At 48.6% G+C, this 15,054-nt stretch overlaps 1 protein-coding gene across 1 annotated transcript; it reads right to left on the bottom strand.

Moving 5' to 3' along the window:
* Positions 1-205: 205 nt before the first annotated feature.
* Cacng6 (calcium voltage-gated channel auxiliary subunit gamma 6) lies at positions 206-13,167 on the bottom strand. Its single transcript, XM_021649530.2, has 4 exons — positions 11,072-13,167; positions 6,319-6,393; positions 4,534-4,671; positions 206-1,362 (listed from the first exon to the last, which is right to left on the bottom strand). Exons 1-4 carry the CDS (start codon positions 11,400-11,402, stop codon positions 1,121-1,123), a joined length of 786 nt encoding a protein of 261 aa, XP_021505205.1. The 5' UTR covers positions 11,403-13,167; the 3' UTR covers positions 206-1,120.
* Positions 13,168-15,054: the final 1,887 nt, after the last annotated feature.

Genomic DNA, 15,054 nt, shown 5'->3' on the forward strand with positions numbered 1-15,054 from the left:
CAGGCAAAATATTCACACCTAAAATAAAAATCAATAAATCTAAAATAAAGTCATATGAAACCCAACATTTTATACCATATAAGTGTGCGCACGCATGTGCACACACACACACACACACACACAGGAAACTGTAACCAAACAAGGCTTCGTTAACAGTCTCTAGCACATGTACTTTTGTGAGGGACAAGATTCAAGCTGTGGCAATGTCTGTGATCTGAACCGTTACCTTTTCCAAGTTCTTGTCTGCCATCTGTGTGGGCATGTGAGCAAGTGACTCCAGGACAGGCAGCATATGGCCAGTGAGTGGAGAGGACAGAGGTTCCTTGCTTCACCCTAGAACGCGTGTGTTCCACCACAGACAGGCTCCAAACCAAGGCTGTCACATCTTCAAACCTTTAATCCCAAATCAGATCACAGTGAAGTCAGACCTAGGCTCTTCCCCGGCATGCCAGGAAGTTGTAGGAGTTGATTCTCCCTCAAGTGAATCAGCACAGACTTGGACAAAGAAGACTCCCAAATCCTTCTGGGACCCCTGCCTTCCACCAGCTCAGACCCATCTCTCCACCAGGTCCTTGCACGTTTCTCCAGGGAGGCCCCCATTTGAACATAGCCTACCTCAAGCAACCCAAATTCAGCTACCAAGAAAGAAAAATCTGTGCGTGTGTGTATGTGTGAATGTGTGCATGTGTATGTGTGTGTGTGTGAGAGAGAGAGAGTTCAGCATCAGGTATCTTCCTCTATGTTCTGCCTTAATTTTTGAAAAAGACTCTCTCGCTGAACCTGGACCTCATTAACTGGCTAGGCTAGCTGGCCAGTGAGTCCCAGAGTTCCCCGGGGTCTGCCTTCCAACACTGGAATTACAGACATGTACCACTGTGCTGGCTTTTAAAGTGGGTTCTGGGGACTCAAACTCAAGTCCTCATGCTTGCTCAGCAAGCATTTTACCTACTGAGCCATCTCCCATGCCCACAAAAGCATTATTTAAAAGAAGAAGATGAAAGACCAAGACTTTTTGTGAAATGGACCCCCAAAGTGGGAAGAACAGTTTCTCTAGAAGATAGGTGAAAAGTTGGAAACTGAGGCAGGCTTGGCAGATGCCTGCAGAAAGCAGGCCGGGTCTCTAGGCAGTTGGGCCACTCCGCTTGGGGCACAGTGACCCCCAGGGCGGGGAAGGCAGGGTGAGCAGCAGGAAACAGACTCCCCCCAGCAGCAGGATTAGACCAGCGCCCACACCGCAGCCCAAGGACCAGGAATACTCATAGGCCAGGCGTGGAGCTGGAGGGGTCTCAGGGCTGACGCCACCATGGAGCAGAGCTCTAACGGAATGCCGGAACACTTCCAGGCTGACAAAGAGCAGCAGGCCTGTTGAGGAAGGAGGAGGAAGAGAGTGAGGCTCTCAGCCCAGGGACTCCAGTTCAGGTTTGGGATTGTCACCTCCTCATCCCTTTATCAACCAAGAAACAGGATCCTCTTCTTAAGCTTTTCGCTGTCAGTTATCCTCATTCCACCAATGGAGGACAGGCAATATTACATCTATGCCTAACATGCATTTTTCTTCTCTCTCTCTCTTTCCCTTCCTCTCTCCCTCTATGTGCGTGTGTGTGCACTTGTGCAGGTGTGCACACACACAGGTCCACGGTCCATGTGTATATGTGTGAAAGCCAGACAGAGGTCACCATCACATGCCTTTCTCAATTACTTTCCACTTTATTTTTAAGATGTTTTTAGCACTTGGGAGACAGAGGCAGGCAGATCTCTGAGTCTGAGGCTAGCCTGGGCTATATAGAGAGTTCCAGGAGAGAGCCAAGGCTATACAGGGAAACCCTGTCTCTGGCAGGATTATGGGGAATGGGGATATTTCAAAATTACATTTTAGAGTGTGTGTCTGTGTGTGTGTGTGTGTCTGTGTGTGTGCACCATGGCACATGTGTGAAAATCACAGGACACCTTGTGAGAGTCAGTTCTCTCCTTTCACCATGTTGGGGAGAGAACATCAGACTTGTTTTCACGTCCCTATGCCTGCTGAGCCATCTTGCTGGCCCTACACCTTATTTTTTTGAGACAGGGTCTCTTACAGGCCCAGCGCTCACTAGTTTGGCTTGACTCACTGGCCAGCAAGCTCTCCTTTCTGTGCCAGCCTGCTGGGATTGTGGACTTATAAAGTACAGATTATAAAAGCTGCCTTGCTTTCAGTGGGTGCTGGCGACTAAGCTCAGGCAGCCTTGCCTACACAGCAAGCACTTAACTGACTGCGCCATTTCCCCAGCCTCCCACGCCCTCATTTTGAGGCAAAGTTTCCCACAGCTCTAGCTGCCCTTCTCATCATTATGTACACCAGACTAGCTCTGAAGTTCAGAAATCCTCTTCCATCTGTTTAAATACTAGGATTACAGGCATTCTCTACTATGCCTGGCTTAATCACTTTTTGTGGGGACAGGGGTTGAGATGAAATCTCTCTATGTAGTCCTGGCTGTCCTGGAGCTTGTTACATAGACCAGATTGGCCTGGAATTCAGAAATCCTCCTGCCTCTGCCTCCCAAGTGCTGGGATCAAAGATGTGTGCCACCATGCCTGGTAAACACTTTTTATTTAAAGATTTATTTGTTTATTTTATGTAAATGAGTGCTCTATCTGCATGTACACCTTCGTGCCAGAAGAGGACATCAGATCCCAGCACAGACAGTTGTGAAACACCATGCCGTTGCTGGGAATTGAACTCAGGGCCTCTGAGAGAGCAGACAGTGTTCTTACCACTGCGCCATCTCTCCAGAACCCTTGGCAAACATTTTTATGTGTGTGGAATAACTCTTACTATCCTTTGAGCATCAGCTTAAATGTCACTCTGGCAGTTTCTTTGAGATGCATGCCCATGACAGTGTCGCCTGCACATCCATTCCAATCATAATCGTAGTTGAGTTTTTATACATGTAATTATTAGTCATTATTCACCAGAATGAAAAGCACTTGGTAGCAGACATGGCATCTTATTTGATGTAGCCTTGTAGCACCAGGATCTCCTAGAGCATAATGAGTGCTAGCAAACTCACAAAGAATAAAGAAATGAAGCTTGTATGAGAATGATTTCTCTAATCACTTTAGAAAGCATCTGGCTCAACAAGGAAGCTCTGGATAATAAAGGAACTTCTCTGTGACACACCAGGATTCAGGACACACCTATCGCCCTAGGACATAAACCACATGGTCTCCATCTAAGCATCCATTCTACTATACCAGCTCTAAGCCTGCAAAGACCCACAGGAGCACAGAAGCAAAGATCCCAAAATTCAGTGATGCAGTTCAGTGAAAAAGAGGCCAAGAAAGCTCAGCATCAAACCTTGTCTCTGTGTGGCTTCCTGCCCAAGACCTGCATGACACCGATCCACCAACAATCCATCATGGAAGAGGGGAGATATAAGTGATTTTTGGCCAAAGGGAGAGATACTTGCAGGCAAGCGTTTACACATACAAAATAAATACATAAAAAATAATAGCAACCTTTAGCTGGTCTATCGCTACAGTATTTAGAACTAGATGTAGACTAAACAGAAGTCTTTGGTATTACTGAGGTCTGTATTTGACAAGATGTGGCATTTCTTTCTTTACCTATAAGAATAGTATACAGCCCTGCAGATGTCAAGTCCAAAATTTATAGACTGTTTGGAGCTCTTCTTAATGGCTTGAGACTCTCATCTTCAGACCTACTCAACCCTTGACTTTCTTTGACCTCCAGCATGTAATACTGCTCAGAGTCCTGCCTCTACCTCTAAGTATGCAACAGTTTCAGGCCAAATCTAAAAGAGAGTTTGGAGCACTCGCAATTGATGTGCAGCAGCAGAGCTTGGGATGCGCCTAGCTTTTACATTTTACATGAACTCACTTCAACTTCTGGCACACAACAGTACCTGGAGACTACCCCCTCCCCTTGACATGAAACAATCCTTGGAGAGCCCATGTCCAAACCTAAAATAGTATTTGGAGACAGTCTGCTCTTCTGCCAACAACGGGCTTTGAAATTCTTCCATCTTTGAGCCTACTACAGCCGTTGGACTGCCCCCTCCTCTACTCCCAGCATGGAATAGTGAGTGGAGATCCCATTCTCAGTGTGCAAAGATTCTTGGCACTCCTGGCTCAAGTCTAAAACAGCATTTAAATCTAAATAAACCTTGCCAGGAAAAGTCCTTGGAATTCTTCCATCTTTGAACCTACTAGAGCCCTTGGGTTTTTCCTCATTCCCAGCATGCAGCAATGCTTGGAGATTCTACTCTCTAGCATGCAATGCTGTGTAGCGTTCCTACTGCTCCCACAGCAGTGTGTGGAGATCCTAGCCTCCAGCATGCAACAGCTGGTAGAGGTCCCACATCCCAGTATGTAATGATGTGTGGAGGTCCACCTCCCAGCATGCAACAGCATATGGAATTTCTACCTCCAAGCACGTAACAATGCATGGAAACCCACCTCCCAGCATGCAACAGTGTGTAGGGATCTCACCTCTCAGCATGCAATCCCCTTGGTCCCCCCACACTCAGCCCTCACCTGAGAGGCCAAAGCAGATAGCTCCCAAGCGAAGCAGGAACTCTGCTCCTTTACTGAGCACCATGATGACACAGAGGCAGCCCAAGGCCATGGCTGTCAGTCCCAGCACAGCTATCACTGCAGCTGCCAAGTTTATGTCTGCAAGGAGGGGTCAAAGAAGAGGGAGTGAGCATGGAACAGGAGAATGGAGAGCACTCCTCCATAAGAATCGGAACCAGCCAGGCTCAATGGCACATGGCTGTAATCCCAGCGCTAGGCAAGTAGTGGTAGACAGATATCTGTGAGTTCGAGGCCAGCCTGGTCTACAAAACAAGTCCAGGACAGCCAAGGCTACACAGAGAAACCCTGTCTCAAAAAAAAAAAAAGCAATCAGGACCAGAAGGATGGAAGACTTCAAAGTCCCCCTGAGAGCGTGTTACTTACACTGTAGAAGGAATGGAGACTCGGGTGGGTCAGTTAGTTACTCGGCTCAGGCTACAGAGCAAAAAGGGGGACAAGGCCAGGTCAGGGACACTGGGAGGACCGACTGCTACTTATTCTTTTCTCCTCACTGGGTTCAGATGATGAAGGAGAGGGAAGAGTGGTGAAGGGGATTCACTATCTTGCAACCAACCAGGCTGTAATTCTCACCAACTACTTCCCAGCTTGAAAATTCTAGTAAAATCCTCCACCCCTGTCAGTCTTAGCTCTGGAAAACTGGGATTAGAATAGTGGGTGGTCCATATGGGTGTGCCAGGATATTTTTGCCAGCTCTCTCCCCACCCCCTTTTTTCAAGGCAGTGTTGCTCTGTGTAGTTTTGGCTGTCTTCGACTCTTTATAGACCAGGTTGGCCTCAAACTCATAGGGAATCCTCCTGCCTCTGCCTCCCAAGTGCTGAGATCACAGGTGTGCACCACTTCACTTGGCTGATATTTCATCGTCTCAGAGGTGCACAGTGACCTGACCCAGCTCATAAGAGAAAAGAATGGAGAAGGTAAGGGGCCCTATTATGCACCAGGGCTCACATGTTTAGCTGCCTCACTCATTAAATCCTTATTTAAAAAAAAAAAACAGTGAGCGATAAGGAGTGACCCCAGTTCCTCTGGGAGATACTGGGGCACTGGAGTGATGGTCACGACGCTGGGCTTAGGATAGAAAGGACAAAGTCCGCAGAGTTGCACTGTTGGGTACAGTAGTAGCTACCAGATACCATTTTAAATTCACTTAAGTTAAAATTAAACATTTTGATTTTTAATTAAATTACATCCTCACCCATGCACCTGAGTAGTATGCGGTTACATGTGGCTGGAGGCCATCACATAGACGACTGTACACACGTAACAGTTTCATTTTTTGCATACGATGCTGTAGATTCATATTTATTTAGATTGGGATCTTGCCTCTGCCCTTTTGTGGGAAAAGGACAGTAATACTCTCAACCATTTCTGATCTGTTTTCTCACCTGAACTATGAAGCTAAAGTCCCAACCTTGCAGGGTTCTAGCAAGAACCAGCAACTATGCTAACGAGCTTTGGGTGCTGGAATTAGCACGTAAAATGTCCTTATAATGCTCAATACACAGAGAAAGTATGATTTGCCCAAGCCACAGCACAGGCAGAGTTAGTGGCCAGAGTGCTGGACACAAGGTCTGGTGATCATCTTCCCCACTCTTAACCTACCATCACCCTCCAAAAATGGGACATCCACAGAAGCTGACCCCACCCTGAGCATGGTGCTGTCAGTCACTCCTTCACAGCAGCCATCCTACCCCGATTCCTGCCCCCTGTCACAGTAGATGTCCTCACCTTTCTTGGTGGTTCTCTGGAAGATGTGTGAATTCTCCCCAGTGGTGAAGAATTTGAAGTAGGTGCAGTTTGATTCTGTTCAGGAAAAAAGAAGGGAGGTGATGAAATGAAACTGTGTGTAAGCTCAAGGCTGGGTGCGTCCAGCTAAAAATAGAGTGTTAGTATAGCTGACCCACAGAGGAGAAGAATCAGGCTGAACAAATGTTCAGCATAGAAAGGTGCTAAGCCTGATGACCCCTGTTCAATCCTTGGAATCCACAAGGTAGAAAACTTGTATGGGTTGACCTCTGACCTGTGTGCATGCCTGCGTGTGTGTGTGTGTGTGTGCATGTGTGCATGCGAGCACTCGCGCGCGCGCGTGCGCGCGCGCACACACACACACACACACAAGCACAAGCACACACAGGTGTGAGAAGGGAATAAATAAATAAATGCACAAAGATGGGAAATGACACTATGATGTAAATATCATCTGCCACATCACTAATGTTCAGAGACTGAGATTTTAACCCCAAACCCTGCAGTCTAAGTCTTTGGCACAAGTGAGCCATTAACTTCTCTGGCCCTCCAATTCTTCCTCTTTAAATAAGCTGATAATCTCTCTCCTGGCTCCTTCATGCGAGTCTGAGAAGCAAGTGGATTGAAAATGAGTTACCATTTTATTCAACAAAGAACACCAAGATGCAAGAACCAGGAGGCTAAGAGACTCAGGAAAGGTTCCTCTCTCCTATGCTGCATGAACAAAGGGCTCCTGCAGATTAGGAAGTGGGGAGAGAAATAACCCCGTTGAAACATGGGCAACAGATATGAATAGTTATTCACAGGAGGGCAAGTCTGGATAGTTCACAAGTACATGAAGAGAGACCCTGCTGCAGCAGGAGTCAGAGAAACGCAACTTGAAGCAGCAGGGAGGTGCCACTTCAGATCAATTAGCTGGGCCAATGTTGAAAGGGCAGCATCAAGCATCAGAGGGACAAGAGGAAGCAGCTGGGACTGTAAACTGTCACTGGTCTACTTGTGAAGGACTTTTACATACTTAGAAAACGAAGTACAAGTGTATAGTAGGTGACAACAGTTCAGTTAGTAGAGGGCCATGTGGATGACTGAGGCACGGTGACAGTATGTCACCTTGCTGCCAGGTGATGGGTCAGTGGTTAAGAGCACATACCACCCACCCCTGCTGAGATCAGGCAGCTTACGAGCAACTCAGTGCTAAAGGATCCAATGCCGTTTTCTGAACTCTGTGGGTACCTGCACGCACAGGCACACACCATCACCACACATACACATAACTTTTAAAAAATAAAAATGAAATAAAGCAAGATTCTGTCATACAGAAGCCATCCTAATCTATGTAAGTATACACTTCGGTGTTCTCGAGATGAACTGGCCTAGACATGCATTTCCCAGAACACATCTCTACCACTAACACTAACCACCATTGACACACGCCTGTATGTCAATGCCCTATGACACAATTTTATGTCTGGATATTCAGAGAAGGAAAAAAAAAACACACACATAGGAATATAGATGTGGTTGTTTACTAAGATGGAATAGAAATTAACCTTGTGTCCATCTCTTGGGCAATTGAGACAGGTGCTCTCATGGACAGCTTTATAGCACAGAGTTGCTATAAACTACAAAAACATAAGCAAGTGAAAGAGATTTGGAAATCACAGTATTAATCAAGAAAAATCACATTGAAAACAGCATAAAATTACATATACCATTTCCTCAAATCAAAACATACATGTATATAAACTCAAACTCTATGTTTCTAAGTCAAAACATGTATGCATGCCATACACATCAGAAAACTGAATTAGGAAAGAAGTTTCTTCGAGACAGGGGCTCCTTGTGTAGCCCTGGCTGTCCTGGAATTGGCTACATAGACCAGGCTGGTCTCAAATTCACAGAGATCTTCCTGCTTCTGCCTTCCAAGTTCTTGGACTAAAGGCATATAACATGCACAACTTGGGAAATAAGCTTTTTAAATAGTGTGGTGCCAGTCAGGGCTACATGAGACCTTGTCTTTGAAAAGAAACTTTTTAAAAGACAGACCCATAAGAAGGACCGTGCAAAAGAAGACAATAATTTTGTGTAAACATATGTAAGATTTACTCAAAGCATTGTTAATTTAAATATGAGAAATCTTAAAGTTAAAAACAGCAGTTTTAACTTCCTAAGACAGTGTTTCTTATATCCTAAGCTGACTTTGAACTGGCTATGAAGCTAAGGATGGCTTTGAACTCCTGACTCTCCTGCCTCCATCTTCCAAATGCTAGAACTGCTGGTGTGTACTGCCTGGTTTATGTAGTGCTGAGGAAAAAAACTCAGGACTTTGTGCATACAAGGCAAGCACTCTGCCCATTCCCTACATCCGGGCTCTTGAAGTGCATTACACTCTGACCTATTCTTTTATTCTACATATGGGGAAACTGAGATACAAAAGAACAGACAGGAGGGAAAAGAACCACAGGGAGTAGAGAACATTGAAAAAGAGGCCAGACAGTTTGGAGAAGTGGAAATGGAGCTTTATAAATTGAAGGAGAGCTATGAAGGGACAAGTGGATAAATCCACATCAAGTGAGGGTATGAGGTATGCACAATACCAGCTCATGGAAGAAGGGTTTGTGGTTTCCAGGCCAGAGCAACAACAAGTGTCAGCCTATCCTACAGCATCAAGAGACAAAGGGAAAGAAAGATGCTCTTTGCAGCCACTAGTAGGGGATACAGTCTGTACCCATAAGAGAACCACAGTCTTTTCTGGGGCTGGGTGTGGTGCCTGGCATCCCATTTGGCTGCTAGTAACAGGACTTTGTGTCCATGTCCCCTGGAGGACAGGGCAAACTTGCTCGGGAAGCAACAGGGTGAGACACTCTCTGATACCCAACAGACACAACTGTTGATCCAAGGTGTTATGTAGCCCAGGCTGGCCTACAACTCACTCTGTAGCCAAGCTGACTGACTTCTTGGTCTTTCTGCTTGCACCTCCTGAGTGCTGGTTTGTGCCACCATGGTCAGGGTGAAGTCCTGAGAAGTAGAGGGAACAGCAAGGGATGTGATGGACCTCATCATACACAGTGAAGTCACAGAGGACAGTTGCTCCCAAAGACCTTGAAGATCTCTGAGACCTTCTTAAGCACTAGTGACGTACAGTAAAGTATAGTTCTTAGGAACAGAGACACCTAAGAGTCAAACCACATAGAACTAGCCTGAGGCCAGACTGAGCACTAAGCTTGAATTTTTCTCCCCTGTAGAGCAGATACGGGGGCAATCCATCCTTGAACTATGCTCCGGTCCCTCGCTGGAGAATTCTAGACAGGTGCTCTACCACTGAGCCACACTCCCAGTATCTCACTGTGGAACTCTAGGCAAGTGTTCTACCACTGAGATATGACCCCAGCTCTCTTTTTGCCTTTTGAGAGAGGATCTCACAAAGCTTCCCAAGCTGTCTCTGATCTCCCTCTGTATTCCACACTGCCCTTGAACTCAAGATCCTCCTGCCTCCTCTATAGTGCCCATGATTGCAGAATTGTATCACCAGGCCCAGCTAGCATCCTGTGTTTGTTTTCATTATCCCATTCTGCAAAGGTTTGGGATCACCCTAATCATGGTCCCAAGCAGTGAGAAACAGCAAAAGGAAACTGTTTAAGATAGCCGATCAGGACAGAGAGGTAATTCAAAACACAAACAGTTCCTAGCATCCCACTTGGCTATCAAAGACTTAGAACATCCTATTTTGGGTTCCAGATCACATCTGGAAAAGTAGAGGTTGAGTAATGAAAGGGAATTCATCCAGAGCCCAGAGGGCATGAAAGATAGTCCTTGAGGGGTCCTGAGAAGTCTCAGGTACACATTGGGGAACAGCAAGGCAGGGATCTCATCAAACAAATGATATCCAAAGTGGGTTCTGATAGGTGTCAAATAGTGTCCTCGAGTCAAAAGAGGTAAAATAAACACATCTCTAGTTCCCTGGGTGGTATGTAGAATGTCCCATTTGTCTAAGCAAAGGGCATGTTCTGTCAGAGTGAGAGGCACAGCTGAGAGGAAAAGAACCACCATGTGGGGAAATGAAGGGTGTGGAGTGTTTGCAGAGCAAGGGAGAAGGGTTGGGATGTCCACACTGACCATGTAAAGGTGAGAGGGTCTGGGAATAAGCATTTCTAAGGGGGTACAAGTTGCACTCAGAATTGCTAGAGGTGCCTAGTAAAAACTTCATTTCATTGTATCCGCAAACAGAGAATAGCATAGATTTTTTTTTACTTCCGGGTGGGCGTAGGGTGGTCTGTCTCCACAGAGGCTCACAGGGTGGGAATGTGGGATGTCTCCAGGCTTCTAGTTAAGGGCACAGGCTGTCTGTGGGTGCATGGCTGTCTGGTGGAGAATGCAGGCAGTTCTAGGGGATATGGGTTGGCGGGGGTGGGTACAGGCTGTTCTGAGGGTACCAGCTGGGTCTGAAAGCACAGGCTGTCTCTAGTGGGTACCGGCTGGTCCGGGGCACAGGCCATAGCTAGAAGACAACGTTTACAAACACATTTTCTGAGGGGATATGCTACTTCTCGACAATGGGCTATGCCTGGGTATCTCTCCTCCCTCTCCCCGCCCCCTTTCTCTCCAGTTTCTCTGAGCACAGGTTGATTTGGGAACAAACTTGTTCTTGGGGATAAAACTTTTTGGTTTTCCCAGACATAAGTTTCTTTCTGCCTGACTGCGGCACACAGGTCTGGCTCAGGACACAGCCTCTCACCTCCTGGCAGCTCAGCTGGGCCACAGGTCTCCCTGCCCGGGGGCACGTCCGCCTGCCACAGTCTCTTGATGCACACCTTCCACAGCCCCAAATGGGCAGCCTCACAGACGGCACTGCCGTTGGTCTTGTATGTATTGAGCTCCACCCAGAACTCAGTGCCCACAGCCAGCACAGCCAGCGTGGCACCCACGGCGGCCAGCAACAGCACCAGCTTGATCTTGCCCTCATGCTCCGGAGTCAGGCCGAGATTCTGCTGTCCCTGGGCACGACGCCGGCCCACAGCTGCCCTACGACGGTCCTCCTCTTGCATGAAGAAGTTAGACCACATCATGATGATGGGAGGGAGTGGTTGGAGCTCAGGAGAGCTTCAAAGCGTCAGAGAAACCTGTCTGAACAGAGCGCCTGCGGGATAGGGAGCAAGGCCTGGACTTTCGAAAGAAGTAGGAGTTTCAGTGTCAACTAGATTGGGAATGAGCAAAAGCTGAACCCCAAGTGCAAGAGAGGAGGCCTCTGCCCCTCAGAACTAAAAATAAAAACAAAAAGAAACTATATTCTTGACCTAAGGATGCCACTTGGACTTGTGCCCATGAATTTGGCACAGGTGAGGCCTAGAGGGAAGCCAGGCTCCCTTTGAGGTTCACCTCTCTAAGAGGGGGACTGGGGAGCTCCAGGAGGGAGCACCTGCTCTGTCTGTACAAGCTGCTTATGGGGTCTCCAATAAGCCTCAGAATTTTCCCAAAGAGGGGACGCTGAGGGTTTTCGTTTATTTGGAAAATATGGTCTAGGTTTCTTCCGGCTCAGAGTTTGAGAAGGGAGATATCAGAACACCTTCGGATTATACGAGAGTTAGACTTGGGTTTTCACAGAGAAAGTAACAAATCCTTTCAAGTCTCAGAGAGGCAAGAAGGATCCTCCAATATTCACAGCAGATCGGGGACGGGGGTTGGGGGACGGGAATTCGGGGCGGGGTGGGGGGGGGCAATGGGCAAGCCAGGAACTACTCAGACAAAAAGCCTAAGTCTCTACGTGGCTGAGAATCACGGCGAGGTCCAGAAAAAGAGGCTAGGGCCCAGGAGAAAGACTGGGGTTCCAACAGGGCTCAGACCAAGGCACTGTGATCCACACTCTGGCTCAGAAAACCAGGGCAAAGAGCCTGGGGGGACATAGGACTTGGAAAAGGACTCTCAGTCAGTCCGTCTGCAGTCACTCGGCTCCCCCTCCCCCAGGCTCCCAGGGCCTGCCAGGCCAGGATCTTTCCAGACTCAGCTCGGGGTCCTTCGCTCCCCTGGGTCTTCCCACCCGGGTCTCCCGGGCACGGGCCCCTTGCGCTCTCCTGCCTCTGCGCCGCGCCGGCCCCAGCTCCGCGATGCCTCCGAAGCGTCCGGGTTTGCTCGCCTCCGCCCAGTCGGCCCTCCGGACCCGCTGCGCTCGCTCCCTGCCTCGCCCCATCTGCCCACCCCCTCACCCCCTCACCCCACTGGCTATTTCGGGCTCGACCCGTAAATAACACCCGCACCTGTCGCGGGCGCCTGTTGCCATAGGGATCCCGGGTATTTTAAGGGGACAAGGGGTGGGGGAGGGAGGCCTCTAAGAAGGAGGGGCCGGGTCTTCAACAAGCTGAACCTAGGGCGATTTGTTTCCCCAAGGGTCCAGGCGAGGCTGCAAAACCCAGACTCCAAAATCTGGAAGCCGGGGAGCCAGTGAAGTGCAGAGAACCTGTGTTTTGTCCTGAGCAGTCCAAGCTGGAAGCTCGCTAGGCTAGCTGGAATTACTGGGTTCTGAGGGTCAGAGGATAGAGAGGATTGGAGGTGGAAATGGGATGGACCCTCAAGTCTGAGGGAGGAGGGCGTGGGTATGTACTCCTGAGTTTCAGGAATAAAACTGAACTAGGTATGAGGGAGGAGGGCTTATAGGCTCCTGGTCCTGAGGAAGGAAGACTGGACCCTGGACTCTTGAGTCTGAGGGAGGAGGCTAAGGCCTGGACTTCTGGGTCTGAGAGAGGAGGATTGTAACCCTTGAGTCTGGATCGGGGTCAGAGATGAGGGTAGGGCTCCAGGGTCTGAGGGAGTAGGTCTAGTGCTTGTATCCCTAGAGGAGTTGTCAGAACCTCCATTCAAGGTCTGGAAGAGGCCACTGTGGCCAGAATCCTGGGTGTCAATAGATAGACAGGTTGCAGTGTCCCAGAACGTAGAAAAGGCAGACCTCAGGGAACTGAGGGGTTGGGAAGCATGAAGCAGAGCAACTATCCTCGTTGGATTTATTAAACTGGGTGCCCTTGGGGGACCTTTCATGCAGTTTTAGCTCCCCCAGGGGCAGAGACCAGGACAGGGACTGCCGTGTAGCAGGGTAGCAGGGCAGCAGGGCCCTTTTTTTTAACCCTTCTTCATTCACTCCCTCTCTCAGCCCTTCTGTGGACCACCCAGGTGGAACCCACCTTTTACCAACTCCTTCCTTCCCCAAGGGCTTCTCCAGGTGGGCCTGGTGCCATGACCAGGCTCCTAGGACACCCCTATCACCTCTGCTGGCCCTGCTCTGGGCTTTTTGGTTGGAACCCATACTACCATTAAAGGTGATTTGCTTTGCTTATGTGTGGCTCTCCCATCAGACTGGCCCAAATGGTCACGGTCCTCTCCAGTATCTGTTTCAAGGCCAGGTATACAAGAAGCCTTAGACACTTCAGTTGGGTGATATGAATGAATGAAGTATAGGTGAATGAATGGTGCAATAAGATGGCATGCACATACATCCCTCTCCCAGACTAGGAAAGATGTGACCTTCCCCTCTTCACTGGAACTGTTCTCTGTAGTCTCTATTTTGCATGACTAAGCTACCTGTCTCTCCACTCCATAACTAGGTAAACACAGTTCTGTCTGAAGTGACAGGGCCTGGCATCACTGAGTGTCCCCAGTAGACACTCCTGGGCACGTAAACTTCATTGGATCTCCTCAGGGCTTGATGGTCTCCCAAAGCAAGCCCCCATGGTGTCATCAGCAGGAGCTGGCAAGTGGGCAGCACAGCCTCATTTTGGAAGTCCTCCAGAGCTCCTCTTCTCTGCCTGCAACTGAACTGGTCCCCCACCACTGGGTCCGGGATCCGCTATCTTTCTCAGTCCCGTCTGCTGTCGTCTGCTGTCGTAGCTCTGGAAGTGCAGGGTGTGTCTGCGGTCCTCTTGCCTGTATGTTTTGTTTCTCTGCCATTGTCCTTCTTTATTTTCAAAAGACGAGAAGTTATTATTTTGTGGGGTGCATGTGGAGGTCAGAAGCAACTTCAGGGGCCGGTTCTTTCCTTCCACCAAGAGGGCCCAGGGTGGGGACTACCCACTGTCTCTCTGGCCCTCCTTAAAATTTTTCTTATTGTTCTAAGAAAATCTCTCTCTTTCTCTCTAAAGCTCAGACATGACTTTAGGGATTGTAGCAATTCAATCCCCCTGCCTCAGCCTCTTTAGTTCCAGCTTTATGGGCATGAGCTGTTACACCCAGCTCTATCATTTTCATACCAAGATAATAATTGCTTCGATTCTGCCTCCCCGTTCTTCCCTTGCAGCCCTCCTCCCTGTGCTGGATCGAGGCTTCTGTCTGTGGAACTGGCCTGGTCACCACGCACTGAGCTTGTCACCCCTGTCCGCTTTAACAAACCTCCTAGTCTTCCATGTCCTCCTCCAGCTCTCAGCAGCCTTGGGGACAGCTGGCCGACTTCCTGCTTCTTAAAGCATTATGTACTTTCTACCCTTCCTTCTTTTCCTTCTTTCTTTTGTGCTAGGGATTGAGCCTAGGGCAAGTTCTGTAGCCCTGAGCCACATCCCTAGCCCCTCCCTGGGGGATTCTAGGCAGGTGCTTTACCACTGAGCCATGCACCCCACCAACACTCCTTTTGTCCGTGTGAGAGGATTTGCCTTTCTTCCTGCCCCCAAGTCACTGTCTCTCATAGAGATGACTTAGATGTTCCCAAATTTCTGCCCGGAGTCAACCCTATCCACATTACCC

The sequence above is a fragment of the Meriones unguiculatus genome, chromosome 14 (assembly GCF_030254825.1).
Source record: "Meriones unguiculatus strain TT.TT164.6M chromosome 14, Bangor_MerUng_6.1, whole genome shotgun sequence".
Lineage (NCBI taxonomy): Eukaryota > Metazoa > Chordata > Mammalia > Rodentia > Muridae > Meriones > Meriones unguiculatus.